The sequence below is a fragment of the Odocoileus virginianus genome, chromosome 20 (genome assembly GCF_023699985.2).
Source record: "Odocoileus virginianus isolate 20LAN1187 ecotype Illinois chromosome 20, Ovbor_1.2, whole genome shotgun sequence".
NCBI classification, from domain to species: Eukaryota; Metazoa; Chordata; class Mammalia; order Artiodactyla; family Cervidae; genus Odocoileus; species Odocoileus virginianus.
This window is the reverse complement of record NC_069693.1, coordinates 54,243,509-54,271,086: the sequence shown is the minus strand read 5'-3', so window position 1 is coordinate 54,271,086 and position 27,578 is coordinate 54,243,509. Positions and strand designations below refer to the sequence as shown.

At 46.7% G+C, this 27,578-nt stretch overlaps 1 protein-coding gene across 2 annotated transcripts in view; it reads left to right on the top strand.

Annotated features, from left to right (window-relative positions):
* WWOX (WW domain containing oxidoreductase) overlaps positions 1-27,578 on the top strand; it is an 895,414-nt gene that overhangs the window by 228,043 nt on the left and 639,793 nt on the right. For both annotated transcript variants that reach the window (XM_070451501.1, XM_070451502.1), the window contains exon 6: positions 5,747-5,835. In XM_070451501.1, coding sequence (XP_070307602.1) covers positions 5,747-5,835 — 89 coding nt within the window. The remainder of the gene's footprint in view (positions 1-5,746; positions 5,836-27,578) is intronic.

Sequence of the window (27,578 nt, the reverse complement as noted above, 5' to 3'; positions counted from 1 at the left end):
CTTGATAGCTTTTCAGTGTCAGGCATTGAAGAATATGAGAACAGGGCTAGAGCCAGTAGTGATAATCCAGCGAAGATACGAGTGTTGGAACCAGTCAGATCTCAGTTCGAGACGCAAATCAGTGTCTAGGCAGTGCCGCTTTAAAATGTAAAAGCCTCTGTTTTCTAGCCTGTGAAATGGGGTAAATGATAGATACTTCAAAAGACTTTCCCTATGACTCTTCAATGAAAAATAAGTGCCAAGCATATCATGTGCCCTGCTCTGTCACTCAGCCATGTCCAGCACTTGGCGACCCTGTGGACTATAGCCTACTTAAGTAAATTTAGTGAAATAAGGAAAGACTGCAATTGATAATATATGCCTTATGGTTGAAAAGCAAAGAATCGGTGTCATGTTCTAACAGTGGTTTTACAAATGATGATAATTGTTATTTCTGTGCCTCGTACCTCATATGCACCATGCCTAATCTTTACCCTTACCATTTAATGCAAATACCCATTTCAGCCTGAATGCTGAGGCCCAGCACAGTCACACAGCTCCCCTGAAGTCAAACAGCCAGTGCTGTCGTCAGGCTGGACTGTGGCTCCTCCTGGCCAGCCTGACTGCTGTCCCTGTGGGTGACGGCATCTTCCCTCTTTTCTTTAAGTTCCACACAATCCCCATATGGTTCCTTTGGTTTTAGGCAGTGTCACGCCTGAGTCATATTTGGCTAATTACAGTCATACATTGGTATGAGGGGCTTCCCTGATGGCTCAGAGGGTAAAGCGTCTGCCTGCAACGTGGGAGACCTGGGTTCGACCCCTGGGTTGGGAAGATCTCCTGGAGAAGGAAATGGCAACCCACTACAGTATTCTTGCCTGGAAAATCCCATGGACAGAGGAGCCTGGTAGGCCACAGCCCATGGGGTCACAAAGAGTCGGATGTGACTGAGCGACTTGGCTTTGCTTTGCTATCGGTATGAGAGAGCAGTCTTGCGTAACAGCGAGAACCCCCTTGATTCTGCACTTGTAGACTCTTGAACCACTGAGACAGGTTTTGGGAACTTAATAAAGAACAACCCAAGAAGACTCATTCTGGCGAGAGTATCAGTGGACTGTGCCACCGCCTGGTGTCCCCTGACTTCCAGGAAAATGGAAGAAAACTATGTGGGTTGCTTCATTACTCTGTCTTTTGGCTGAACCTGGGGGTGGCTGGGAGCAGTTGGGTATCTCAGCTTCTTAGACATTGCCTGATGCTTCACGTGTGGGGTGCCACCTGTGCATTCCTGCTCTAGAATGATGGGTACCAGCATCTGTAGACAAAGTTTAAGGTAAGTTTGCATTCCCCCTTTACCTGAGATGATAAGCTTGTGTACACTGGTGTGGTTAAATAAAAGAGCGCGGATTTGGGGAAGGGTTGGATAGGCATTTTATAGCATTTAAAGATTCAAAGTTTAGTAGGAAGTTGTCTCTGTCAGCCAAAGCTATGTGGGGGGCTGGTTGGCTGGGTGGCCAGCTGGATAGATGGGTAGATGGGTAGAGAGGAGGGAAAGGGGGAGGGACATAGGGAAAGCTAACAGTTAATATTGGGGTGGTGGCATTGTAGATACTTTTTTGTCCGTATTCATCTGTCTTTTCTAAATGTTTCTATGACTAGTGAAAGTATGAAGCAGGAAGTGGCCTGAAATGAGCCTGGAGAGTAGAGAGGGCAAAATCATGGACTGTGCGTTGGTTGTTACTATTTTCTCTTCTTGCTGGGCATGTGGAGGGCTGCACCTTTTTGAAGCTAGGCATAGCCGCAGAACGTGCTCTGCCAACAAAATGCTAGGAGAAGCAACACCTGTCACCACAGGTGGGAGCTCATGACATTGAGTGTGCAGCCATGTTCTCTTCCCCACTCTGGAGAGGCTGGTGAAGTCACAGAGGATGGAAACACCCACGGACCCACCTGCCTGGGCCCGTGGCCAGTCACAGTGACCGCAGCCCCACTGACCTGGGAGGGACATGAGGCATGAACAAGTCATAATCCTTGGTTTTCTTGTGACATTGAGGTCTGGGGCTTCTTCCTTGTTGAAGGTAATCTTGACTGATACAGAAGCACTTGTGTGAGCCACTCAGTAAGGGATCTGGGCCGTATCTTGTTGGCCATTCCAAGCTACAGAAGTGTTTTAAGCTAGGAGTGTGTGTGTGTGTGTGTGTGTGTGCGTGCGCGTGTGTGTTGCGAACCTAGAGCACAGAGACTGGCCAGACAGGGTCTGAACTTCTTACGTCCTGGTTGGCGTATGCTGATTTAACATCTTAGTTGAAAAATTCAATGATTTTTTAGTGGTGATGGAAGAGTTCTATATCTTGAATGTGGTGATAGTTCTATGAAATTCTGCATGTGATAAAAATGTCATAGAATTATATGCATAGATATTTCAAATAAAAGAAAATGAGTGTATCCCCGAACTGGTGAAATCCAAGGAACATCTGGAGTCTAATGAATTACTTTGTGACTATGTCGATTTTCTGGTTTTGATGATATGCTGCTTGGATTAGTCGTCCCCTCTGGGGGATGCTGGGAGATGGGTATGTGAGCATTTTCGGGTACTGTGTTTGCCACTTCTTGAGAGTCTATAATTCCTTCCAAATTAAAGTTAACAACAACAGCAGAAATGAGTTATACCAAGAAAGCGGATTGTGGTCAGTCCCAAATTCATAGACTCAGCAGGAAAGCTCATACTGGCAGATGGGGCCTCTTGCTTTCACCTAGCAATCAGCAGTTTATCCCTCAGAAATGCTCTCTGTTTGCAATCCGCCAGCCCCTGCCTTCTCATTTGGAGCACGTCCCATGATAAGAACATTTCTATCACATTGTGAAGTTTGTTGGACAACCGGAAGAGCAACAACCCCCCCCAACACACACACACATATCAGCACATTTGTGCACCCTCTTCCTAAAAGCTGTGTTTTCTCTTTATGGGGCTTAACCAAATTGCACGTGCAGCCCCTCTGCATTTCTCAGGGTCTGTAGCAGAAACAGGAAACCTGATACCGAGGGCAGGGGGAATTACCTGAGTAATTGGGTGTGGACTTGAATCACTGTCCCCAGGAGCCCAGTAACCCACCGCCTGTGGATTAGTCTGTTGAACTACTTGATGGCTTGTGACCTCTCGTTCCCCCTGGATACGTATGTTCTGATTTTGTTCTTATTGGTGGTGGCAGCCCTGTGCTTTATCTTTCAGCAAGGGGCGAGGTGGGGGGTGGCAGGGGGCAGTACCAAAAGACAGCTTACCACGTGCAAACGGCACATTAGAAGAACACATCCGCCCGTTTGGCCACACCATCGCTTTCATTGGAATTTTCGCTTTGAGGTCGCCATCTGGGAATGTTCTCCCTGTTTTATGGGGGAGGAATGTACATGCATTCTTTTCTAATATGTAGCCAGCACATTCCTCGGGGGTTTCCATCAGGGACTCACTCAGCTGAGAGGAGCGATGTCTCTCTTTAACCACCCCTCCGTTAATAGGAGAAATATCCTGTTTTCCTCTTGAGATCCATTCAAAGCTCCATAAGATTCTGTGTTGGCGACGAGTGTCATGCTCTGCGCCAGGGGCGGCTGGGGCCCGAGGAGCAGGATGAGGGTGAAAGGGCACTTGAGTTGCCACATCTGAACATCAGAACCAGTAGTTGAGCATTCAGGAGGCATAAGAATCTATGGGGAAGGGAAGTTAGCCATTTTGACAGACGTCCCACTCCAAAGAACTGAGCCATAGATAAACATCCATCACACAGACAGAAAGCTGGGGGGCGGGGGTGGGTGGTTTGCTCCCCATCCGGAGTCCCAAGCCCTCTGTACAGGGTACGGCATCACTCAAGTGTAGTCCCTTCTCCTGGTGGCAGTTTTCCTTCATATGGGATGAGGGCCGTGGCCTTGCCTTACCATGAGCCCTCCGGCTCTCATATTCCCTGATCTCAGGAAGCTCTAATGAAACCCACGTGTTGGCACTCTCCTCTTTTCCTGGATCAGGTTAGATGCTTCTCCTTCCTCCAGAATCTGCAGGTGTGTGCAGCTGCTGCTGTTACCTGAGGAATTTAAAATCCACTTCGGCCAACTTGCCTTTGCCAGACTGTTGGCGTTTGGGGAGGTCACTCAATTCCTCTCTACTGCCTTTCCTGAAACTGGGCCCTGTTAGTGGCAGGACCTGGATCCTCCAGGATCCAACAATGATCTGGTACGTCGAGGTCTTCGGGGGGAAGCCTCACTTGTTGTGAACACAGTTTCACCCACCCTGCTGCCCTGTCAGCCTCCTGAACAACCATTTATTACACAGTGGCCTCGGGGAGAGAGCTTGTCACTATGGGCATCTTCCCTCCTCCAGTTAAATTGATGAAACACCTTCTGTCTTCTAGGCAGGCTGTTAGACATTTTGCACTTAGCCTCACTACTCTGTGAGTAGATAACGAGCGTTTATCATTTACAAGTGAGGAAACTGAGGCTCAGAAAGGTTAGATGGCCCAGAGTCTGTGTGTATTCCAGCTGCGTCGGCCTGGTGCTCACTGTCCAAGGCCTGGGACTCGGGTCGCAGTCCAGGACTTCGATGGCCAAGGTGAACTGCAGACACAATAAGCATCTCAGCACAGCTTGTGTGTGCGTCCAGGTGGAGGGTGTCCTCTGCCGAGCCATGCGCATCCCCTTCATAGCATCCGAGTCTCATGTGATTCTCGCTCGTCTTACTTCAGCATCGCAGTCTCGACAAGGATTCCCAGGTTCACCGCTTATCTTATGAGAATCCACTTACCCGAACAGGCAGGTAGCCTGGCTGTCTGTGCTGAGGAGAGAGATCTAAGAAGTGGTAGCATTTCAGCCCACACAGCAGAGTCCAGCCAGACTTAAAAATCGGGAGGGCCTGGTAAACACAGGGCCTGTCTGAAAGGCATGGTCTTTCCAGAACTGTGCTGGGGGCCATGCAGTGGAATGGGGTGGCTTCAGTGACTGCTGTAGGGCTTCTGGTGTGTCTCCAGGAGGGAGTTTGGGCTTCAGTGTCAGACTGACTTGAGGTCTCACCAGCCACACTTCTTAGCTCTGTATTCAGTCTCTTATAAGATGCCACAGTGTAAAATAGGCCAAATAAAAGGTACCCTTCAGTCGTCCTGAGGGTGACATGAGATGATGCCTGTAAATGCCCGCCCACCGTCACCCGAGGTTAGACATCAGGAGCATCATTATCATCGCCCGCGTGTGCCTCACGTCCACAGAGTTCATGGGGTCTCTGAACCTGGCTCATCTGCCTCTCTAAAGCAGGGAGTGCAGAGCTGTTGCCTTTGTGCCCTCTGTCCACGCCTTGCGTTCCGTTTCTGAGGCAGGCTTGGGGGGTCATTTCAGCGCCCAGACGGCAGCGTTTGAGATTTCCACGTGGCCTCTGGTGGTCTTGCAGGAGGTGGGCCTCGTCCTGGTGTACCCCTGTCATTATAGTTTCTTTTAGGAGGCACTTCCAGAGGAGACACGTGAGCCTCCGGACCCTGTGGATCCTGTTGCAGGCGCTGAGTCAAACGGCACAGCCCCTCAGCCTGGAGTTTTAGCAGAGTCCCAGCCTCCCATCCTCCCTAAACTTGGCAGTAAAAAGCCCCGTTCTTCTATTCATTCTGATGATTTATATTCTCTCTGGGCGTCTAATATTAAACAGGGGAATTCCGACATGTTCCATAACACATTGACTGTAACTTGATACCATGAACTAAACTTGCTGTTATTTATCATTTCTTTTTATTTTCTCTCATTCCAGCACAAAGCCAAGGTAGAAGCAATGACCCTGGACCTTGCTCTGCTCCGTAGCGTGCAGCATTTTGCTCAAGCGTTCAAGGCCAAGAATGTGTGAGTGTTCCAGAGGAGGGTTATAGATCATAATATCTCGCCATTGTAATGTCTTTATCAGATGAACACAACCGGGAAGACGGAAGGCTATTGTGCTGTCTTGGCGTCCAAACCGGAGGCTCATTTATACTGGCCCGGTCGAGGTGTACCGTATTTTTTTGACTCTGAGCCCCCCTCATTATGAGGTGTGTCATCAATCTCATAACAGCCTCCCAGATAACAAGAAAAAGATACTACTAAGCACCAGTAAAAAGCGACCTCATAAAAGCCAGCTGATTGTAGGCTGCATCCTGATCGCAGACGTCTTCAAGGCGCCTCCCAGAATCGAGGAGAAGTTATATTTTAATTGCACTTAGGAAGAGGTCAAGTCAGCTCTCTAGTTCCACAAGGGGGCTAAACCTCAGAGTACGGGGAAGAAGGTTTTACTGTTTCGCAAACCTGCGATGGTTTTACGTGGCACATGGACACGGTTCCAAAAGTGTGGGCTCACATCTGAGAACTTCTGTTTTTCCATTCTTTCTCAAATTTTTCAAAAATGCCTGAAGGAGGGAGCCTTCGCTGAGGACTGGCAGATTGTTTTTTTTTTTGGCCATCCGTTACCAACTGCCTTCCCTAACAGAGAGCGAGCAGCTCTTAAAGCCAGAACTGAGGAGAGCAGTGGTGGTTAGCTTCCTTTTCATTACAATATTTTGTTTCTAAGTGTTTATTTTTACAGTTCCCTCTGATTTTTTTTTTTTTTTTAGGGCAAGCAATACTGGTTTCTCATTTAACATAGCGGTTTAAATTTCTTTAACAAATCACTTCGTTTAATTTTTCTTTTCCAGTGAGTTGATTTAAACACAAGGATTAAGTTAATAATAGTGCGTGGGGTGCCAAGGGTAAAATCATTCCGCAGTCGGCACCAGAGTCCCCGAGTTTGGAGTAGGCTGATCCATGACAAGCAGTCTCAGGGTTGGCCTCTGTCAGGGTCGCTGGTTTTTTTTTTTTCCTTTTTTTTTTTTTGTTTTGTTTTGTTAGGGTCGCTGGTTTTAACAGTTCTCTGCGGAGATGATGGATGAGAGGGGAGGTGTCTCAGACCAGATGTTCAGATGGCGTGATGTTGACCCGACTCCTCAGTGCTGTCCAGTGGCCAATCCTTCTTTCTCCCTTCGTTTTCTCACTCGTTCTTTTTAGACGGTTGAGAAGTCTGTCCTCTAAAGCGCTTTCTGTAGCAAGCCTGAGTCCTTGAGATGGAAATGTCAAGTCCGAGTCTTTAGTGAGATCTGCACTCGCCCCACCCTGACCCCAGGGGCTGCCCTGTGCTCCAGCGAATAGCTAGCTGGGTGTCGTCCCCAGGCCAGCACACCTCGGTGAGCCCTACTGTGCACCCTCTCGGCAGGGATTATAACTGCCAGCCCTCGCCAGAGCTCCCAGAGAACCTCACGTCAAGACAGAGCTGTAGCTCTTTAAACATTTGCCCTTTCCTCCCTTCATGATTCATTTATCCACTTGCTTCTTCACTTAACACGCGTTTAACACATGCCTCCAAAGCCCCAGGCTCTCTTCTCGGCTCGGGAAAGAGAGTGGTGGCTGGTGGAGGCCTAGTTAAGCTCACCCAAGCCATTGTGTGAGTTGCCAGCAAGCAGGCAGTGTTTAACTGCTGGCAGCCTACTCCTCGACTTAGTATTTCTGCGGTTGTTTGGAAGAGAACAGCAGTAATAATATCAACCATAGCAGCAATAACAGCTCGTTTCTCGAGAGCTTATTCTGAGCCCCACACCCAGTACCTCTGTGCGCTTTTCCTGGCTTAGTTCTCCAAGCAGCCCTCAGGGTGAGTGGCGTCGTTGTGTCTGTCACGCAGTGGAGGAAAATGAGACCAGAGAGGGTGCGTTATCCGAGGGCACGTGGCCAGCCAGCGGGGCGCTGAGGCTGGGCACGCCTGGGCAGCCCGCCTGCCGGGCCACCTTGCTGCACTGTCTGTTGTTCTCAGTGGGTGGGAAACCGAGACCCGAGGCAGTGAGTGACTTTGGCCGGGTGTCTTGCAGGTTGGCGGCAGGGGCAGCATTTCTAGCCGCCGTGCCTCTCCGCTGTCGCCCCGACACCACGCCGCTCTCGGGGGAGGTGGACGCACTGCCTCCTCATGCTCCCTCCAGTCCTGGTGTCAGAGCTCGCTGGAAGGAGACGTTTAGCTAGGGAGAGCCAGTGGTTACATAAGAGGACTGCCTTCCAAGTCTTAATGGGACCATTCGTTTTTCACCATTAAGGAGTTCAGAAATCATCAAAGCCAACTGCCTTCTGTGATCACCAAGCCCAAACTCTGGGGGAAAAGCGGTCATCCATTCCGCCCTAATTCTGGATTTTAGCAAATGAACTCTGAACTTCCGTACTCCTCGGTTCAGTAGCAAAAGCAGTTTTCCTCTTAGCCAACCCCGTGCCACGAACCTCCTTTCATCAGTCTCTCTAGGGTCGAGTAGTTTTTACATGGACTTAGAGAAATAGGCATGAAAATCCCACACAACTTTTCCTTTGGAAGACCAGCAGGGCGAAGTTTTCCCTGGCCAGGCAGATGACAGTTCAGCACTCACAGGTCTGTGGATTCTGAGAACCGTCAGAAGCGAGTTCAGGTGTTGGTGACTGAGCTTCCAGAAAAACACGTGTCACTCTCCTCCTATCTCCAGCTCCCATCTTTGACTTTAAGGTCTCCTTGTGTGTAAGACATAATGGCAAACGAAGGAGAGGCTGCCCGTGCCGGCCCCATTCCGTTCTGCGCCCTTGGACTGAGGAGAGGAGAAACCCGTCCACTGAAGTGCCCCGTGGACGCTCGCACTTAGCAGGCTGTGCCGAGGCCTGCCTGCGAGCCCGCCAGGAGCCCGCTCTGCGCTTTTTACCGCGTGTGCCCCCTCGGTTCAGGCCCCGGCCCGGCGGCCTCACCATCCCAGGGCCGGCAGCAGTGCTTGTGGCCCGAGCCTGGAAGAGGTGGAAACAGGTGTAAATGTGGACCTCTTTAGAAGATGCAGCTCATGGTACAGAAGAGCCAGTCTCCTTCCACCTTCTGCCGGGAGGGCGGGTGGCTTCAGCCTCTTCTTGGGTGGTGGCATGGGGAGGGGACTGAGCCTTTTCAGAATGAGCCCTGCTAACAGTGATTATGCAAATCATAATTCCTCTCTGACATTTGTTTATTCCGTGCAAGGCAACACGCTTGGCACTTATGCCCACGTTCTCTCTCTAATTCCTTACAGTCATCCCCAGGCATGACTCATTTTATCTTCGTTCCCAGTGGAAAGGCTCCAGCTTCTCACCGAGAGGCCAGCTCTCTTTCCTAACTTTAGCAAGTGGCAGATCCCAAATTGGAACCCAAGTCTGTCTGAATCCAAAGCAGCCCCGCTTCCTGTTCCACCTCACCCTTCAGGTGTTTTCTTCAGTGTGGATTTCTGGGTTGGTACGAATTACTGAGGACCAAGTTACTCAGAAATTTAGGGGCCGGACACCGTTCAAGGCAATGGTATTCTGTTCTCTCTCAGTCTCCTTAAATCAGAAATTAAATAAGGTCAATGCCTCTTAGCCTATATGTTTTCCTTCAGTTTTTTAATTTCTTTCTTTCTTTCTTTTTATTTAATGCAGCATATTTGTTTCAAGGACAGGTGTGTCCTCTAGAGTTTTCTGTGGTCTGTATTTCAGTGACTGCATCCCAGTGGTGTCATTCAGCTGGTTCTTTTGTCTTCTGTGTTTCCTGTGAAATGGTAGCCAACACTGAAGGCTCGGTCAAATTCCCGTTTAATTTTTATTTGGCAAGAGTGGTCGGTAGGTGGTGGTGGTGTCTTCAAGCCAGTTTTCATGAAGCTCTGCACGCCCCGACCGACCCACCCCTGCGCCCGCGCGGTCTGTCTGTCTGCCCGCTCCCCCTCGCCCCCCATCCCTCCTGTCCCCCTGCACCCCTCTTCTGGGTGGTCAGCCCAGGAGGTCTCAGTGCTCCCAGGGCACTTCCCCCTAGCGTCAGTGGTGGTAGTGGTCGGCCAGTGTGTCTCAGGTCCAGTTATTTTGGGGCATTACTGGAAAGTTCCAAACCAAAGCCTGTGGTCAGTCCCAGCCAAACTTGAGTTTTGCAGGATATTTTTGTTGAAACCGCAGTCCTGGAGAGCAGCCAGCCTCGGTGCTCCTGCTGCCCGGCTGGTCAGGGCCTCCGTCAGAATGAGAAGTGCTCGGACCCTTCCTGACGACTGCCACCGAGCGTCAGGGTTCTCTGCAGGGGCCTCCGGGGCAGCAGGGTGTTGTCTGGGACGCCTCTGCATAGGTTCAGCCGTGGCGCTCACTGCATAACCTGCCGAGAAGTGTTCATTCTGAACAGGCCCTGTGACAACGGTTCAGGGGTTGCTCGCTTCTGTATTTCCTTTATCAGATGCTGTTTCACGGTGTGAGTTCTATATGTTCCTGAAATAACGGACACCTGGATTCCGGTTTTGAAATTGAAGTTTCAGTGATGGCACATAATATAGGAAATTTATTGCTTGACTTTCCGTTACCAATCAGCTCTTATATTATCTAAGGTCTTTGATTCATCATAGAAATGAATGGAAGTTGATCATAAGATAATTTTAAAATAACACTTGAAATTATAAAGATTTCTAGAACTTTGTTTTCATTGTGGATCTCTACTTTCCTTTTTCAACTTTCTATTTCCAGCAGAATTTAAGGAAATCAGGCTTTATTTCACTTAAAAATACTTAAAATACTTTCACTTAAAAATTGGATAATAGTGTTTAAAGAAAAATCAAAAGAATACTTTTCCAGTTTCCTCTTTGCTGTTTATACATTTGAGGGAGAAATCTTAACAAAGTTGTTTATTTTCACTTTTTAGAACTTGAAAGTTCAGGACATTCAGAAAGTACTAATCCCAGATTTAATTTTCTTGGATTCTTATTGCCAATTTTGCTGTCTCCAGTCCTTCTACAGAAGTGGGTGGTCTATAAATTATAAATAAATCCCAAATTTTGAGGGCTAAATTACACTGCAAGACCAACGTGTAAATTACAGCTTAATCTTTCTTCTTCTCCTCAGTTTGGTTTTAAGAGTAATGTTCTAGCCCATGTATCTCTGTTACTTTTTGCTCAACATGAGAAATCCATTTCTGGTTTGTGTAACAGAGTATCATGTTGCTTTGCTTTTCTGAACAGTTTGAAAACTAAAAGAAAAGAAAAACAGAGCTAGATTTTTTTTTTTTAGCTGTAATAAACTCTCTAAATCTAGATCTTAATTATGGTGGCTTATGAAAATTTTTTCAAAGTCTACAAGTTGCTTTTTCCCCATCCCCTACATTTTCCACCTTGAGTATAAAAAATCATACTGTGAAGCATTTATGTCTAGAAACATCAGAGAAGGCTTCCAACCACAGTAGATATTTTGCCTTCTGAAGCTTAACTCTTTAGGCATCAAATGTTCTTACATAATTCTATTAAAAAATATTTGTAAAACAGATGGTATTCTGTCATCCTTTATTAAACAAAAATACGAATGCAGAGAGTATAGTGCAGGAGTCAGTACACTTTTCTGAAAAGGTCCAGGGAGGAAGTACCTCAGACTTCTCCAGCTATAACGTTATCTGTGTCAGTGGTTCATCTCTACCTCTGTAGCCTGAGGGCAGCCATGGACAGTATTTACATGGATGAACATGTCTCTGTCCCAATAAAACTTTACTTCCAAAAGCAGAAAATGGGCTGGATGTATCTGAGGGCCATAATGTGGCAGAATGTGCCCGTTATAGTGGAAAGAACAGTTTTGGGGGATTGATTGCGCTTCGATTTAAATCCAAGCTCTGCTGTTTACCAGCTGCGTAGCCTCGGGCACTGAGCATTTCGGGGGCCTCACTTTACAGGTTCATGTAAAGTAGGTTCTCGCAGACTTTTCAGGTCTGTTGAGGAGGCGCGATGCCTGAGATGAGCAGACACATCTCAGTGCACTGTGCCTGACTGTTCTAGTGTGTGTGTGTTCCGTCTTGATCCTTAAATGACTCGAGAGGTTTTTATGAATATGTCCAGTGTGATACAATGAAAATAAGAGAGATTTCTGCCCAAACAGGAAAAGAGGCTTAAAGGGGACTAGTCAGACGTGATCGTCGAGGAAGTGTGGATCCAACCAGTAATTAAGTGGACCTGGGGACTTCCCTGGTAGTCCAGTGGCTAAGACTCCACTTCCCAGTGCAGGGGCCCAGGTTTGATCCCTCATCAGGAAACTAGGTCCCGCACGCTGCAGCAAAGATCAAAGATCCTCACGCCACAACTAAGACTCAGTGCAGCCAAACAAGGAAGTATTTTTTTAAAAACGGGGCCTGGAAATGAGCTTTGAGATCCCTCGAAGCCAAGGCAAGAGAAGACACGAGCTTCACCTTGCCCGTAAACTGTGTGCATGACCGGCGCTGAGCAGGAACGCTGTTACTGGGGCGGTGCTCCACTATCACAGAACGCTCAGTCCTCTGTGTACCCTTCCCCCTGCTCTTCGTTGCTCTTCGCAAAGCCATGGGCTCGAGGGGGTACTTCCCCATGCTCTTTTGGAGCAAATGGGTAGACTGTTTCCTTTGCCATTGCTGCTATTGTTTCTCCTGGTTTTAGGCAGCTTTCCAGATGATTTGAGTGGCCTCAAGGGCAGCTTGCTTTGAATAAGTGAGAATTACAGTGGGCCACAGTGAAAATAATTAACCTCTGTATTGTGAGATACCAAAATACTCCATATGCCTCTTCTCCCGTCCTCTTTTGGCTTATTTTTAAAAGTTTTTCCCTTCATGTCATTAATTATTTAGTGTTTACAGCAGTGCCAGGAACTGGGCTAGACATTGAAATTAAACCATTTGCCCTCTCGCTTCTCCTGTGCCTATCTCTCTCTCAAAATAGTCGTGAAGCTTAAGGATTTTTTTTTTTTTTTATAACTTTGTGCAGTGCTGACTGTCTTCAAAAACATATCCTTACTGAAGAAGAACGGTTGTTAAATTAATTAAGAGCCATTTTGCAATTAAATGTGTTAGGGGACAAAAAAATTTAGTGAGCCTTTTTGCCATCATTAAAAGTCATCACTGCCAAGAAACACATGAAACTGTGTTTGAATTAACCACAGCGATGTTTGCAAAATAAACAGTTTTGATTTCCCAACAGAATTCTAGGTTCAGCCATCACTATTACGTTTGCGGAAGTCAAAGTGATATATGTTAATTGAAGACACAAATAAAACCTCCCCTTCCAGGAAGAATACAATCCCAGCTTTGGAGAGCACATACAGTTACTCTGTGGTCGCCTCCTCCCTCACCCGCCAGCCCACCACTGCATGCATAGCCAATGTTAGGGCTTTAACACCAGCAAATAGTATGAACTTAGTTGCTGGTGTTCAGCATTGATTACTTAAAGCACTGGGCCAGAGCATAAGTTGGCAAAGTTTTTCTATGAAGAATCAGATAAATAAATATTTATATAAATGAATAGTTATACCAATGTTTTTCCCATCATGAACCAAATGGTCTCTGTAGCAGCCACTCAACAGTGTTGAGTGTCTCTTGAGTGTTGAGTGAAACTGTGTTAATGTGGAAGTGTAGCTACTGATAATGTGTAAATGATTGGGCAAGACCAGATTCCAATAAAACTTTATTTAGAAAGACAGGAAGTGGGTTGGGTTTGGGCTTTGGTCTGGGGGTTGTGGTTTGCTAACCTTTGGTCTAGAATCTCCTTGTCCCTTGAAATGTAACTCATTAGAAAGGCGTCTTGCCTCATTATGAGAAACACATTCCATTTTTTGATTTCCTTAAGTTTGGTCCAGATAAATCAGTATATACAGCCAGGGTTGTGGGCATGGTTCATTTCAGTTCTCTACGATAGCACTCTGTGTTCCTTAGAGGCTGAGAGAAGAGAGAAGAGTTTGAATAGAAGAGTGTACTGTGCTGAGTTGTGGAAATGCCACTATACGGGAATGCAGGTCAACTAAGACAAGCAAGTATTATTTAAATAATGAAGACACCGAAGCCCTGCCTGGGACTTGGAACCGCAAAATGATGATGGAGATAGTAATTGCTGATATTTATCACCTGTTTATTATGTGTCATGCACAGCTAAGCACTCATCTGCCATCCCAATTTATCCTCACAAGGACTTCATGGGGCAGGTCAAAAATTGTAGAAGAAAGGCAGTGTCTTATGGTTCAGCCTAATATGATGCTCAACCACATTTCATAGATCAGGAAATCTGCAGGAAAGAGATTAAAGATCTTGACCCAGCTGATGCCAGCTAGTAGACTGTGAGACTAGAGGTGAGACCAAACTCTGCTCTGTTGCTGAGCTCCGCTCTATAGTAGTGTGGGAAATCAGAAAGCTCTGTCTCATTCGGAAATGCGTCATGTAGGACACGGTGTCTTTGAAGGAGTTTTGTCCTATTGGTAGGACAGATGGCAAACCCTGCCTGCTGGGAAGGTGGTTAAGGTCACTTCAAGGTTGCAGGGGATGCACCTTCCAGCCAGTTTCCTGTCATCAAGAGGAAATTGCGTTGCTGAAATACTGGTAAACTAGGTTAAACACCACTCACAAGAAGAGAGGTTCATCCCCTCAAAGAAGTGGTCAGGAGGTTTTTCTCCCAAATACCTAGAAGGTGTCTGTCCCTGGAGTGTATATAAGCAGAAATGGCAGCAGTGGTCTCTACATTTACTCCAAGTGTCAACATTCATTTCGCCTTAGATCCTACTTGTTTTCCTAGTGACGCTGATCTGGTAGACAGTGGGTGACCAGAGGGTCACTTTGCAGTTCAGACATCTGAACTGCCAGAGTGGTCGCTCTCAAATGCAAACCCAGCCCTGATCCTTTCCTGCAAGTAAGACCCTTGGGTGGCCTCTGGAGGCTGGTCCATGCTGCTCCTTCATTTATAGATCAGATTGTCCCAGCCCTGTGCCTCTGTGTTCTGCTTTGCTGTTGAGCTTCTAAGTTGTGTCCGACTCTTTGTGACCCCACGGACTACAGCCTGCCAGGCTCCTCTGTCTATGGGATTTCCCAGGCAAGAATACTGAAGCAGGTTGCCATTTCCTTCTCCAGGGGATCTTCCTGACCCAGGGATCGAACCCACGTCTCCTGCAGTGGCAGGCGGATTCTTTGCCACTGAGCTACCTGGGAAGCCGGAGGTGTTGCAGGTTCTGCCTCCCGACTCAGGGCCTGTGCCACTGCCCCCCACCTGCCCCTGACCTGCTCGCTGGCTGATTCTGTCGCATTCTCTGTGGAGCCTTGCTTTTCCCCTCCTCTTAGGTCCACACTGCTGTTGGATTGATGAGTCACTTGTGGGAGCATCGACCACACACCCAATCATTGGGCGTGGAGTACTTTGGGCACGCTTTTTTTCTATATTGATTTTTCTTTGTTAGACTGAGCCCCAGAGAAGCAGAAACCTTGGCTAATTCGTCTTTGTCTTAGCTCTGAGGCCCTGTTCCACACCTTAGTAACATGGTGACCTTGGCGCATTCCTTCATCTCTCTGATCCTCAGTTTCTTCATCATTAAAAGTGGGAGGTGTCGGTAGTACCTTTGTGGGATGGTTGAAAAGTTTAAGTAACAAAGTGTTCATGAAACGTAGTACCTGAATACCTAGTAAAGATTTAACGCATTTCAGATCGTAACATCATTTTTGTTGTCGTCATCGTCATCCTTTGCAAGTGTTAATTTTACTGCCATAGCGTAAGCTCCAGAAAAGGAGTGGATGGATGGGTGGGTGGGTGAGGGTGAGGGAGGGAGGGAGGAAAGGAAGGAAGGAGGGAAGGAAGGGCAACCAGAAGTGGAAACACACTGTTGCACTGCTGACCTAAACTTTGATTTTAAGGCACCAGTTCTTAGCCATATGAAGTTCTTGCCTTGGTACCTCCTTGGGTGGTATGGAGGTTATATGTTAGAACATCTTGGGAAACAAATTATAAGGTAATTTTGCGTAATAGTTATTTCAGGTACAGAAAATACAGTTGCCCTTCTAACCAGGAGTGGACTTGAGCCGCACGAGCAAGCTGTTCTCAGACCCATACAGGCACGGACACAGGAAACTCGTGTTGTTAAGGTTAATGTCTCGTGACTCTCAGAGAACTCTTGGATTATGTAAGACTCAGAAAAAAAAAAGTGTCACAGTGTCTGTGGTTTAAAATTGTATTTTCCAGCTTGGCTGGCGAATCCAGCTCGGCATTCCTCCTGATAGCTTCTAACCACCCCCGTTGGCACATTGGAATTCTCCTCTCACATAATTGACATGTTGGGAAGTTTTGTTTAAACCACACTGAAATTACATTTTAATAACCAGGGACCTGTCTTCCCCCCCCGCCCCCAGTAAATTGTTGAGAAGTTAGTTCTTGTCAGCCCAAAAACTGGAATACACATTTGAAATACATCACCAGTGCTCCACTGTGGCAGCCGGCTGAAAATCCCGAGGAAGATTATATTTTTAGTTGATCCACTTGTCACTGCACTATGTTCTTAATATTGTGAGTCATCAGTTTTCTTCATTTTGTGAGAAAGCCCTCAATATCTCGTCATCCCGAGAAATACACACAGAGCCTCTCAATTAGCGGCAGAGTTCTTCAGTCTGCCTTCTAAGCTTCAGGTGTCGTTACCGTTCAGTCACCGACTCATCATCAAACAGGTATTTGAGCTGACATAAAGGAGTAGTTGATAACCAGAAACTGAATGAAGAAAAAGGTGGTCTCAGGGGTACAGGTAGTGGGTACAAGACGTGCAAGTCGACCAGTGATAGAGATTTGGGAGGTGGACCTCAGCAGAATGTCTCCGGCTAAAAGCACATCAATGCCTAGATGTCTCAGATCAGCAGACTCCCGAGAGCATGTCCCCGTGTTCCCAGAGTGGCTTTATGTGGGACCAGGTGGAATCTAGTAGTCCCTGCATAGAGGTCAGAGTATTTAACCAGTCTTAAATTCTCATATGCTAGGTTGCTTCTATATATTATCGCTGTTGGAAGCACTCTGAAGCTGGCCTATACATACATACTTCTTTTTGGATCTCTCATTTTCTTAAGATCAGTTCTTGGAAGAGCAGCAGCCGGGTCAAAGCACATGAGTATCTTTGAACACCACTGGCTGACGTCAGGTTACCCGCCAGAATAGTGACACGTGATTCTCATCTCTTGGTCAGACTCTAGGCAGCACCGTTAAGACCCGAAGTATTCTTTGTAAAACTTGCATCTATTTAATTGCAGTCAAAATGTTTTTAAACGTACAACATTTCTACTAGTCAGGGAGGTTCGTTTTTCAGTTGCTTTGTCCTGTCACCTGAGCCCGTCTCAGCCACGGAGAGAAGCCACTCCTCGGTGGGGGCAGGAGAGGGCTTCGCTCTCCTCCTAGATCAGGGTGGAAGCGAGGTGTTGCCTGAGCCGCTGAGCAGTGGGCGGGACCGAGCTCTGGGCCGGCGGTCAGCGAGGCCCACCTTCCCCTGGCCATCATTCCTGGGTCAGTCTGAATCTTGAGTGGTGGTGCCCGAGGCTGCTCCTCGGGTCTCTCCGTCGCAGACCCACTGCTGCAGCCCGTGACTCTCCTCATCTTTCTGGAACTTTCCTGACTCTGCTCTGACACAGGCAGCTGGGCCTGTGTGGTGCCTCCTCCCCTTAGGGGGGAGACTTCACACTCATCTCAGCCAAGAGCTCGCTGTGACCTTTAAAGACCTGGGCACCAAAGAGGTGTCTCAGCCCGAGCTGACGTGCCTTTCCGCTCATCCTGTGGACGGGTTTTCCACGCCGAGTGGCCTTCTGCGTCAGGTCCGCTTCTGGTTCCTCTAAAGCGCGTCCTCCCCGGTGCTGTGGGGAGCACGGGCTTGCTGTCCAGCACCCCCGGGCCGGCCAGTGGCTTCCTGTCTCGCCTTTCCCATGGCATGGTTTTTGATGCAGTCACGCTGGCCTTCTGTTTGGTTCTAAAGTGCTGCAGTCCATGGGGTCGCAAAGAGTCAGACATGGCTGAGCAACTGAACTCAACTCAGCTGCCTTTATGATGTTTTTTTAAGGCAGATGTTAAAGCTACTTCTTATTGCTGTTTTGGGGGTATTTCTTTTAGTATTCTGTATACATGTTTTTTTATATGAGTTCTGTGGCCACCAAGATGGTGCATGCCTATTGTAGAATATTAGGGGGAAAGAAGGATAAGCATAAATATGAACATGAAAATTGTACTTTTTCCTGGCTCTCCATTAGTTTGTCTTTATTTCTTGAAATATTTTTACTGGGGAGATTTTCAAATACACACAAACAGAGAAGAGGTAAAATGGGCCTTCCCAAGTCTTTCACCCATCTTCTGTAAATATCAGCATATGGTTAGTTTTGTTCAGCCTATAGCCCCTTCTTCCTAGATTATTTTAACGCAAATCTAAGATGACATAAATATCCATGAATATGCTGTGACTACCCCTCTATTATCACCACTGTCCATATTTTAGAATATTACCTTCTGTTTTTTTTTACTTCCAATAGAATTATAGGCATTCTATGTGAGAAGCATTAAATATGCATGTGTATAAATATATTTTTTAAATATTTTTGAAAAAAATGTCTCATTCCCCAAGATTTTCCATGGTCATTTAGTGGAGATAGTAAATTAGCAAAATAATACCTTAGGTTAGAGAAAGTATAGTGAATAATATGTCAAGGAATGAAACAGATTTTTTAAAAAATTTTACCTGTTCTTTTTACAAATGGCTAAAATTCACGTGGTGAGAAATAAATTCAACTTGACATGGTAAAATTCTAATAATAGGCTGAAATAATGTCACAGGCTAAAACCACATAGCTTTGTGTAACCTAGCAATTGTCTAAAAAAAAAAAATGCACCCTTATTTTCTCTGGACTGACTTCGTCTAGCTTGAGTCCCAGTTTCCATCCATGAGGGACTTGTAGGAAAGAGGTAGATGGGCTGGGGGGCTGTGAACCACAGCTGCCCCTGTCGGGGGAGGAGGGAGAAGCCGGAGGTCATTTAAGTCATCGTGAGAATGTAGAGCAGTCTTCTCAGAGCCCAGGGAGTGGCTTTATTTTTAATTCATATTTGATGTATACACTTCACACTGCTTTGAAGTATACAGTTCAGTGGTTTTCAGTATGTTCCCATTCAGAAAGAAGCTTCATCCCCGAACCATGTGGCGTCATCCCCCTTCCTCCCTCCCGCCCAGCTCCTTCCAGCTTTTGACAGCCATGCATCCTTCTGTCTGCCGCTTTGCCTGTCCTGCAGACTTCACGTGAAGGAGTCTCGCAGGGTGGTGGTGTCCGTGACTGGCTTCTCTCAGCCAGCGTTGGTCGTTCTGTCATCTTCATGGCTGAGCAGTGCTCAACCGTATGGGTAGACCGCACTCTGTTTATCATCAGCGGAAGGTCGTGCGGGTGATGTCCACTTTCTGGCTGCTGTCAGTGACGTTACTGTGACCCTTATGCTTCTTCATTCTGCCCCCTCCCCTGCCCCGGGAAGATTCTGTGATACTCGGAGGCTGAAGGTGTCAGAAGCTAGGCTGGCGGGGACAGTGAGCCCTCTCTTTGGGGAACAGCGTTCCTCCCAAGACCCTTTCTGAGCCCCTCAGAATGTGTGTCCCCGGGACAGGCCCGGTGGCCTGTAATCAGTAAGGAAGCAGGCCTCCTGCGGAGAAGTTTTCCAGAGCGCACCTCTCATGGCCAACAAGAGGCTGAGTGGCCCTGTCTGGTTTAAGAAGGGGCGTTAGCACAGAGTGACAGCCCAGATCCAACTTGGGCTCAATTATTTTGTAAAGCTCTTTGTTGATCTGACCTCCCGCGACCCAGGGGGTAATTCTAACCAATCAGTGCTGGCTCCCCTTTGGCACCAGAGTCCACTTGCTTTACAGCTGATGACAGAGGGCCACATGGCTCCCCGTCTGAATTAATCCTCAACTCTGGGGCCGCTGCTGCTGTTCCCTGGCCAGGTTGTATTTCTTCATTAGCCGTTCCCAGGGCCCAGGGAGCCCCAGAGGGTGTCAGAGCACATTAATTTTTATCATAACGTGGAATCCTTCAGGTCTGAATGGCAGCACACGGCTGTCAGGGGCTTTCTGCACTCCGTTACAGCCCCATATATCTCTAGGCAAAACAGGAGAGAGCCCTCATTGGCATGGGGATGTACAAAATGCATGAGGTGTTTTTATTGTTTGAGTGACTTGACCACGTGCTTCAGCACTCTCCGCGGGTAGTTTTTTCTTTTTTTCCTTTTGTCCGTGTAAGCCCACCTCTGCCACGCCGCATCGCCTCCTCCCTTCCCTGTAACTGCAGAGGGTAGTTTTAAAACAGGCTGTCTGCGTAATGGTGATGAAATCCTCACCTGGTACCCAGAGCTCTTCTATAAATATGTGAGATGAATATTCCCAAGGTTTTTTTCTTTTTCCAGCAGAATGGATGCCTCCACAGTATTGCAGGAGTCTGTAAATAATGACTTTGTAATGCTCAATAGGACATTCATGTCCATAAAATATAATTTTAATTTGAAGGAATGCTGATGCATTTCTGAAAAGGCTAGTTATTTCTGTGTTGCCTTTATTTTCCCCACTTATCAGCTGAGTAGAATTCTTAGAGGGATGTATCTGACTTGGAGAAGATGCCCAGGCATTAGTTTACTAGTGAAAGTGAAAGTCGCTCAGTTGTGTTCAGCTTTTTGCAACCCCGTGGACTGTACAGTCCATGGAATTCTCCAGGCCGTTCCCTTCTCCTGGGGATCTTCCCAACCCAAGGATGGAACCCAGGTCCTCCGTATCCCAGGCTGATTCTTTACCAGCTGAGCTACCAGAGGAGTGCTGTCAGCAAATGCCAGGACCCCCTCTGCATGAGCAGGCACTGTGTGGTGTGGCTGTAAGGACCCCCACAGAGAAGTCCTAGAGGAGCCGGTGTTCTCAGTTCTAAGAGTCAGTCCGCGCTTCACTGGAGTAGCACGCGATTACTGCCGGCTCTAATCCTTCCCTCAGTTTCCTGGATAATTCTGATTTCTTAGTAATGGGTATCATTTAATAACCCCCACTGCTGGGCAGCCTTGTTGCATACGAGCTCTGTGAGCTACAGAGCAGAGTTTACCAAGATTCACATTTTACCACTCATGTGTAAGATTGTTATTGTTGTTCAGTTGCTCAGTCTTGTCTGACTCTCTGCGACCTCATGGACTGCAGCACACCAAGCTTCCCTGTCCTTCACCATCTGCCGGAGCTTGCTCAGACTCATGTCCATTGAGTCGGTGATGCCATATATCAGGTGGCCAAATACTGTGTTAATTTTAACACATACCAAATTTTAAAAACCCAAACCAGAGCAGCAACTGTCTTAGCTGATATTTTGGCAATGTACAAGGCTGAGAAATACAGATGCGTTGGTTTACAAAGTTTTAAAAAAGTAGTACATGCAAGTGTTCCATAAATTGGAGAAAAATTAGGAAAGTGGTATGTAAATGATTATGTCATGCATTATGCTGATAAAGAGACTCTTTGTGTTTAGAAAACAACACAGTAGTGACTGTATGCATGCAGTGCTTTAAAAAACAAGTGAGAATATGTGTGCGCGAAGATGCGGAGAGCTTTCACGGTGACACCTAATTTTGAAGGATTCTGTAATTCGAGAACCTTCTGGTGTGTCAGGCACGGTGCTGAGTGTTGGAGTGACCAGATGCAGGCTCAGCCCTTCAGGAGCTTCTGGTCCTTGTGGTGACTTCGTTCATGTTGTGTGTGAGACACTATGGGTCATAGAGGAAAACAACCTCAAAATAATGCCTTACAGACTTAAACGTAAAAACACGACACCATAAACTCCTAGACAAGACCATAGGCAAAACATTCTCTGATATAAATTGTAGCAGTGTTTTCTTCGGTCAGTCTCCCAGGGCAATAGAAATAAAAGTAGAAATAAACAAATTGGATTAAGTGCCATTGGTGGTATAATTATCCAATTGATGCTTTCTTTTTTTTCCTAGAAAGCCCTCTCTGAAGAGACTATGGGGCTTCCCCTATGGTTCAAGAGTAAAGAATCTGCCTGCAATGCAGTAAACACAGAAGGTTCTTCCCCTGGGTTGGGAAGATCCCCTGGAGAAGGGAATGAAAACCCACTCCAGTATTCTTGCCTGGGCATTCCCACCGACAGAGGAGCCTGATGGTGTATAGTCCATGGGGTCGCAAAGAGTCAGACACAGCTGAGCAGAGCAGTGTGTGTATTCCTGTTGTACATCTCTCTCCCCCACTTCAGAATCGGTGAGGGTAAAAGTGTGCTTCTGGGATTGCATGTGTGTAGATGGGAAATACATATTCAGGATAATGAAAAGGAGGCAGAAGTTTAAGGAAACAACAAAAACAAGAGTGTTGCCATTTCCTGTTAAGTTTGTGTTCCGATGTTCTGGAATTCACCATAAGAAGTTGTAAATGGTGCATGAAATGAAAAATTCCTAATGATCCCTGGGGAAACACCCTGCCCTCGGCTCTTTTCCTGCTGATCCATTTAGATTATTTCCTCTTTTCCAACTTAAAAAAGTGTGGCTAGGATATCTTGACAGCAGAATCCACTCTGGGTTAATTATTTTAAAATTCGATGATGTCCTTCACCGTCTTGAAGTATGTAAGTCCTTTTTTAACATTTAGCAGCGCAACAACTAGGTGGTCACTGACTACCTAAGCTGATGTTGAGTTCATGTGTTCACATTTCTCTTATTTTACTTACTTTATTTCCTTTCATATTTATTCAGGATCTCGTCTCCCAGAGATATTGAGTAAGGGCATAGAAAATGATATATAGGTATTTTCTAAATGCGGAGACAACTATACAGATATTTCATGTCTCTACATTATTGTTGGATGTTATGTCCCCAAAGTGTAGCCCAAGGTCCAGAAAACAGGCAGCTAAAAAAAAAAAAATAGCCTGTTTCAGGTACCCTCTTTCTCATGGCTGGTGCTCGGCATTTTACATTTTTCTCTAATTCTCACAGCTATCGAGCAAGGTAAGTATTATTTTTTAAAAGTGAAGTTGCTCAGTTGTGTCCAACTGTTTGTGACCCCATGGACTATAGCATACCAGGCTCCTTCGTCCATGGGATTTTCCAGGCAAGGGTTCTGGAATGGATTGCCATTTCCTTCTCCAGAGGATCTTCCCAACCCAGGGATCAAACCTGGGTCTCCCATATTGCAGGCAGACGCTTTACCATCTGAGCCAGCAGGGAAGCCTTTATTTTTTGAAGAAGCATCATTTATTTGATTGCACTGGGCCCTAGTTGTAGCATGGGGATATTTCATTGCGGCATACAGACCTAGTTGCAGCCTGTGGGATCTGGTTCCCTAACCAGAGATTAAACCCATGCCCCCAGCATTGGGAGTGGGGCATCCTAGCCACTGGACCACCAGGGAAGTCCCTATCATTTCTTTTATTTCCTTGTGCATTTGAGAAGCTGATGATATATTTATTTTTTCTAGTGCATTCCAGTAAATAAGCGTTTTTTAAAGTTTGCCTGTGTTCCACCTGAAGTCATCCTGAATTTTACTAGGGGCGTGAACGCCACAGTTTGGGCAGTTGAGGTCTTGGTGGGTCACTTGGTGGAGGCTGAGGCACCTTCTCTGGGTTGGTGTAGTTGTAGAGGGAATTACTATGGTCACTTTTATGCTGCCATCCTGGGGCTCAAAAGAAACCAGCCCTTGTTTCTTTTCTTTCTTTCTTTTTTTTTTTTCAGCCCTTGTTTCTGAAGCAAAGATCCACCTTGGAATTCTATAGTAATTTCTTTTTTCCTCTTCCTTTTCTGGAAGTAAAGGACAACTGAACACCAGGTCAGACTGATCAACAGTTGCTTTTGGGATTTTGCATCCTCAGGCCCTCTCTCTTGAATTTCAGAGTGTTTCCAAATAGTATGAATTCCTGCAGCTCACTGGAGAGATGCCCCAGATGGTGTGCCCTTCTGTTTCAAGGAGGAACTGAAAAGAATTTCCCTTTACATAACATTCCACTTAGCTCATTCTTCTGCTGTGTCTGAACTGGAGTTCCCCAAAGGCACAGTTGTGTTAACATTCTACGGGGTGTTTATTTAACCTGTGAGAGTCTGCCTTATTTTGGGGGCACATGTTACAATTCAATTTACAAATCTTCACTGTAACTCAGCCCCGTGATGGCTCCTCTCAGGTTCTTTTTATTTTTATTTATTTATTATTATTTTTTAGAGGGCTTCTCTGTCTTAGGCAGTGACCTCTGATTCTTTGGGTCTTAATCTCTTTTTCTGTTCCCTTCCAGGCTTCTCCAAATTTAATTTCTAACCTGGTCCTGTTCTTGTTGTTGTTTTGGCATCTTTGAGATCTTAGTTCCCTGACCAGAGATTAAACCCAGGCCACCTGTAGTGGAAGCTAGGGCCTTAACCACTGGACTGCTATTGGACTCTCAGGCTCTTTTTAAATGCCTTTCTCATTTCTCAGATTTGAAATTATGTTATCTGATTCTTAGGTTTCTTGAGACAAAATCAGTTTGGTCTTGTCTCCAAACCGTAAGTAACTCTCTTTATTAATCAACTAGAACAAACATACTTTCCTGTGCTTTCTTCTGCCATCTCTGATGTCATAATCTGTTGTAAAGTATGGCTGTGTCATGGCTTGTAGACGAAATGGCATTGGAGAAACGGCCTTGATTCAGATGAAGCATTCTGGTCTGTACACCAGGCTTCTTTCTTACCTGAAGGGCGACCCTGAGAACAAGCAAGACCCTGCAAACAAAGCGTGCAAGACCCTGAGAACAAAGACCTCCTGATTGCTGACAGTTGTCTCCTGGAAGAGATAACAGTTGTCCCACAGCAATGTGGCCTCTGGTGGAAAATGTTATGTAATGTAGGAATGGACAAGGCCCAAAACTGTAGGCCAGGATTCCTGGGACATGCTGCCCCTCGGAAGCTGACGTTCTGTGTACAATCAGCATGTGAGACACCCTGGACTTGGGTTGTTGCCAGTTACTCGTGAGCCTTCCCAAGAGTCGGCACTGTGGAGCCTGGCAGTGGGTGTTTGTGGAGGATGCCGATGGGTTCTTGGCCCCTGGTGGGTAAGTATTCCTGCGAACTTGGTTCCTTAGAAGGGCCTTGAAGCCCAGGGAACTTGGAAAACAAGTGTACTTGACTTCTGTTAGGTTCACCAGTTTTCTTGTCATCTCCTCTCAGGTGCTCGGCGCTCTGCAGATGGTCCCAGAGATCCAGAGACAACTGGGGCCGAGTGATGCAGTTAGTGTACACACGCCGCGCGCCGCAGGGGTGTGGGCAGAGCTGTGAGAAACACACAGCACACTGGTTTTCCTCCATTGTAATATTTCGGGGTATTTTAGGTATGCTGAAATTCACCCATTTAGTCATGTGTTTTAGTGAGTTGTGGCGAGCGCGCGCACACACACACACGCGCGCGCACACACACACACACACACACACACAGTCATGGAGTCACACAGTCAAGATATGGAGCGGTTCCTTCACCCACTCAACTGTCCCTGTGTCGCTGTGAAGTAATTCTCACCCCTTACACCAAGCCCCTGGCAACCACTGAATTATTTTTTTCCCTGTCCCTAGAGTTTTGTATTTTCTGGAATGTTATTTAAATGGAGGCATTCCATATTTAGCTCTTTGAGTCTGGCTTCTCTCATGTAGCATGGTGCATGTATTAGTTATCTGTTGCTCTCAAATTACCCCCAAAACTTAGTGACTCCAAACAGCAAATGTTTATTACCGCACTCTATTAGGTTTCTCTTGCTATTGTAATAAATTACCACAAACATATTGGCTGCACAGAAAGCATATCCAGTTGCAGGAATGTATATTCCCACCAGCTTTATACAACAAAATGAAAATAGAATAATACTATAAAAATCTGCTAATTCTAGAGGTAGAAAATTAATTTCTCCTTTAAATTTTTGCTAGTGGTAGAGTTTACCACATTATATCTCATTCTGGTTGTTGGTGATCTAGTTTTATGCATTTTTACAATGCCTTCATCAGTTTCTGTGATTGGCTCTTAGAGTGTGTTTCATCTGGTCCCGGTATCCATGATGGACCAAGAAAGAAAGAAGTCACAGGTATTAGGGCTTCCCTGGTGGCTCAGCAGTAAAGAAGCCACCTACACTGGAGATGTACTTCAAACCCTGGCCTGGAGCAGGGAATGGCAACCCACTCCAGTATTCTTGCCTGAAAAACCCCATAGACAGAGGAGCCTGGTAGGCTATAGTTCCTGGGGTCTCAAAACAGTCGGACATGACTTCGTGACTAAACCAAAACAATGCAAAAAAGCCAAAGGTGGCAAGACTCGGTGTGGGCTTTTGCAGTGACTAGAGCTAAAGGCAACAGAAACAGAAACAAGTAATAACAGAGGTTGTCTGAGCTCGAGTTCCCTGGAGATCAGACTTGGGACAGGGGCGGCTGCTCACATGCCTTACTGGGGGAATGCTCTGAGAAGGAGAATGAGGGAAACAGGTTGTGTATAGGGGGAGACTGACCCACAGGGAGCTCTGGAGAGTGGATCCCAGAGTTGGTCCTCTTCGTTAGGAGAGCATCTGGGTGTGGGGCATGACTTTCCAGGTGTGACGGCACCCATCACTCAGGGATGATTTTCTGGACTAGGCAGTGCTCTCGGCGGTTGGAAGTGGGTACACCGGGGCCCATAAATGAGATTTATCCTGACTATCACACTACCATTGGATAGGTATGGGATTGAACAGATACTAGTAGTAGCTGAAGGCTCTGGAGTTACTGGCTTCTCCCCACGGGAGAAGATGGGTTAGCACACGTTAGCAGCGTTTTCGTCCTCAGGTGACTGGCTGGAGAGTATCACCCTGTGCGGAAATACTGGTGTCAGGAAAGCGGGGAGGGCTTGGGGAGAGGAGCTGAAGAGCTGAGGTTTAGGGTGGGTGGAGATGAGGTCCGGAGCTTGGGAGGGATGTCAGCTGGTGCTGTAGGTGTGAAGTTCACCTTGATAGGTGTGTTGTTTGGAGTCCCAGCCTGGATGAAATTGCTGTAAGGATGAGAGTTTAGACTGAATCAAAGGAGGTTGGAGATGGAACTCTGGTTGAAGAGGAAGGTCTGGAGGAGGCAGAAGTTGAGGCAGTGGTGGCATTAGGAGGAGGTCCGAGAATAGCTTATGTCTTGGAATCTGAGATAGCGAAGAGGACGGGGAACTGGGGAGGAGCCGGGCCCCTTGTGACAGAGAAGTTCAGTTTCACCAGAGGGGAGGTCGTTGGGTGCTGAGACCGAGAAACCGTCGCTTCCCAGGCTTCCTAGAGATGACCTGGGCAGTGGTGGGGCAGAAATCAGTCACTTTGGTGATGAGAAGAGAGATTCAGACGAGGGAGGAGATTCTGAATGGAGAGGAATATTTCAAAACCATGGATGGTCTGTAAATGGGAAGAGAGAGGCTTCGTGTAACTTGAAAAAGCCCCAATGTCAACTAGACATTTCTTACTCTCTCCAGCCTTCTCTTTTCCATCTGCCTTCCTTCCGTTCATTCTCTTAACCATTTTCTTTCCTGATTTTTCTCCTAATTACGGGTCTGAGCAGCCTGTTTAGCCTGATGGACAGCAAGCATGGGTCAGCAGAGAGGTTGAAGAGGCCAGAAAGACAGGATCGTCAGTGAGTGGCATGCTGGAGGGCTGCACACCTGAAATTAAATAATGTTTTATGTCACGTATTCCTAAGTTTTTAAGAAGGAGAGCAGGAAGAAAATGTGGAGATCAGCTGTCTAAAGCCTTTGGGCTCCGACTCCTTTCTGTGTATTGTCAGCATTCACTGCTGCTTCCAGTAGGAAGTCTCACTTAAGGC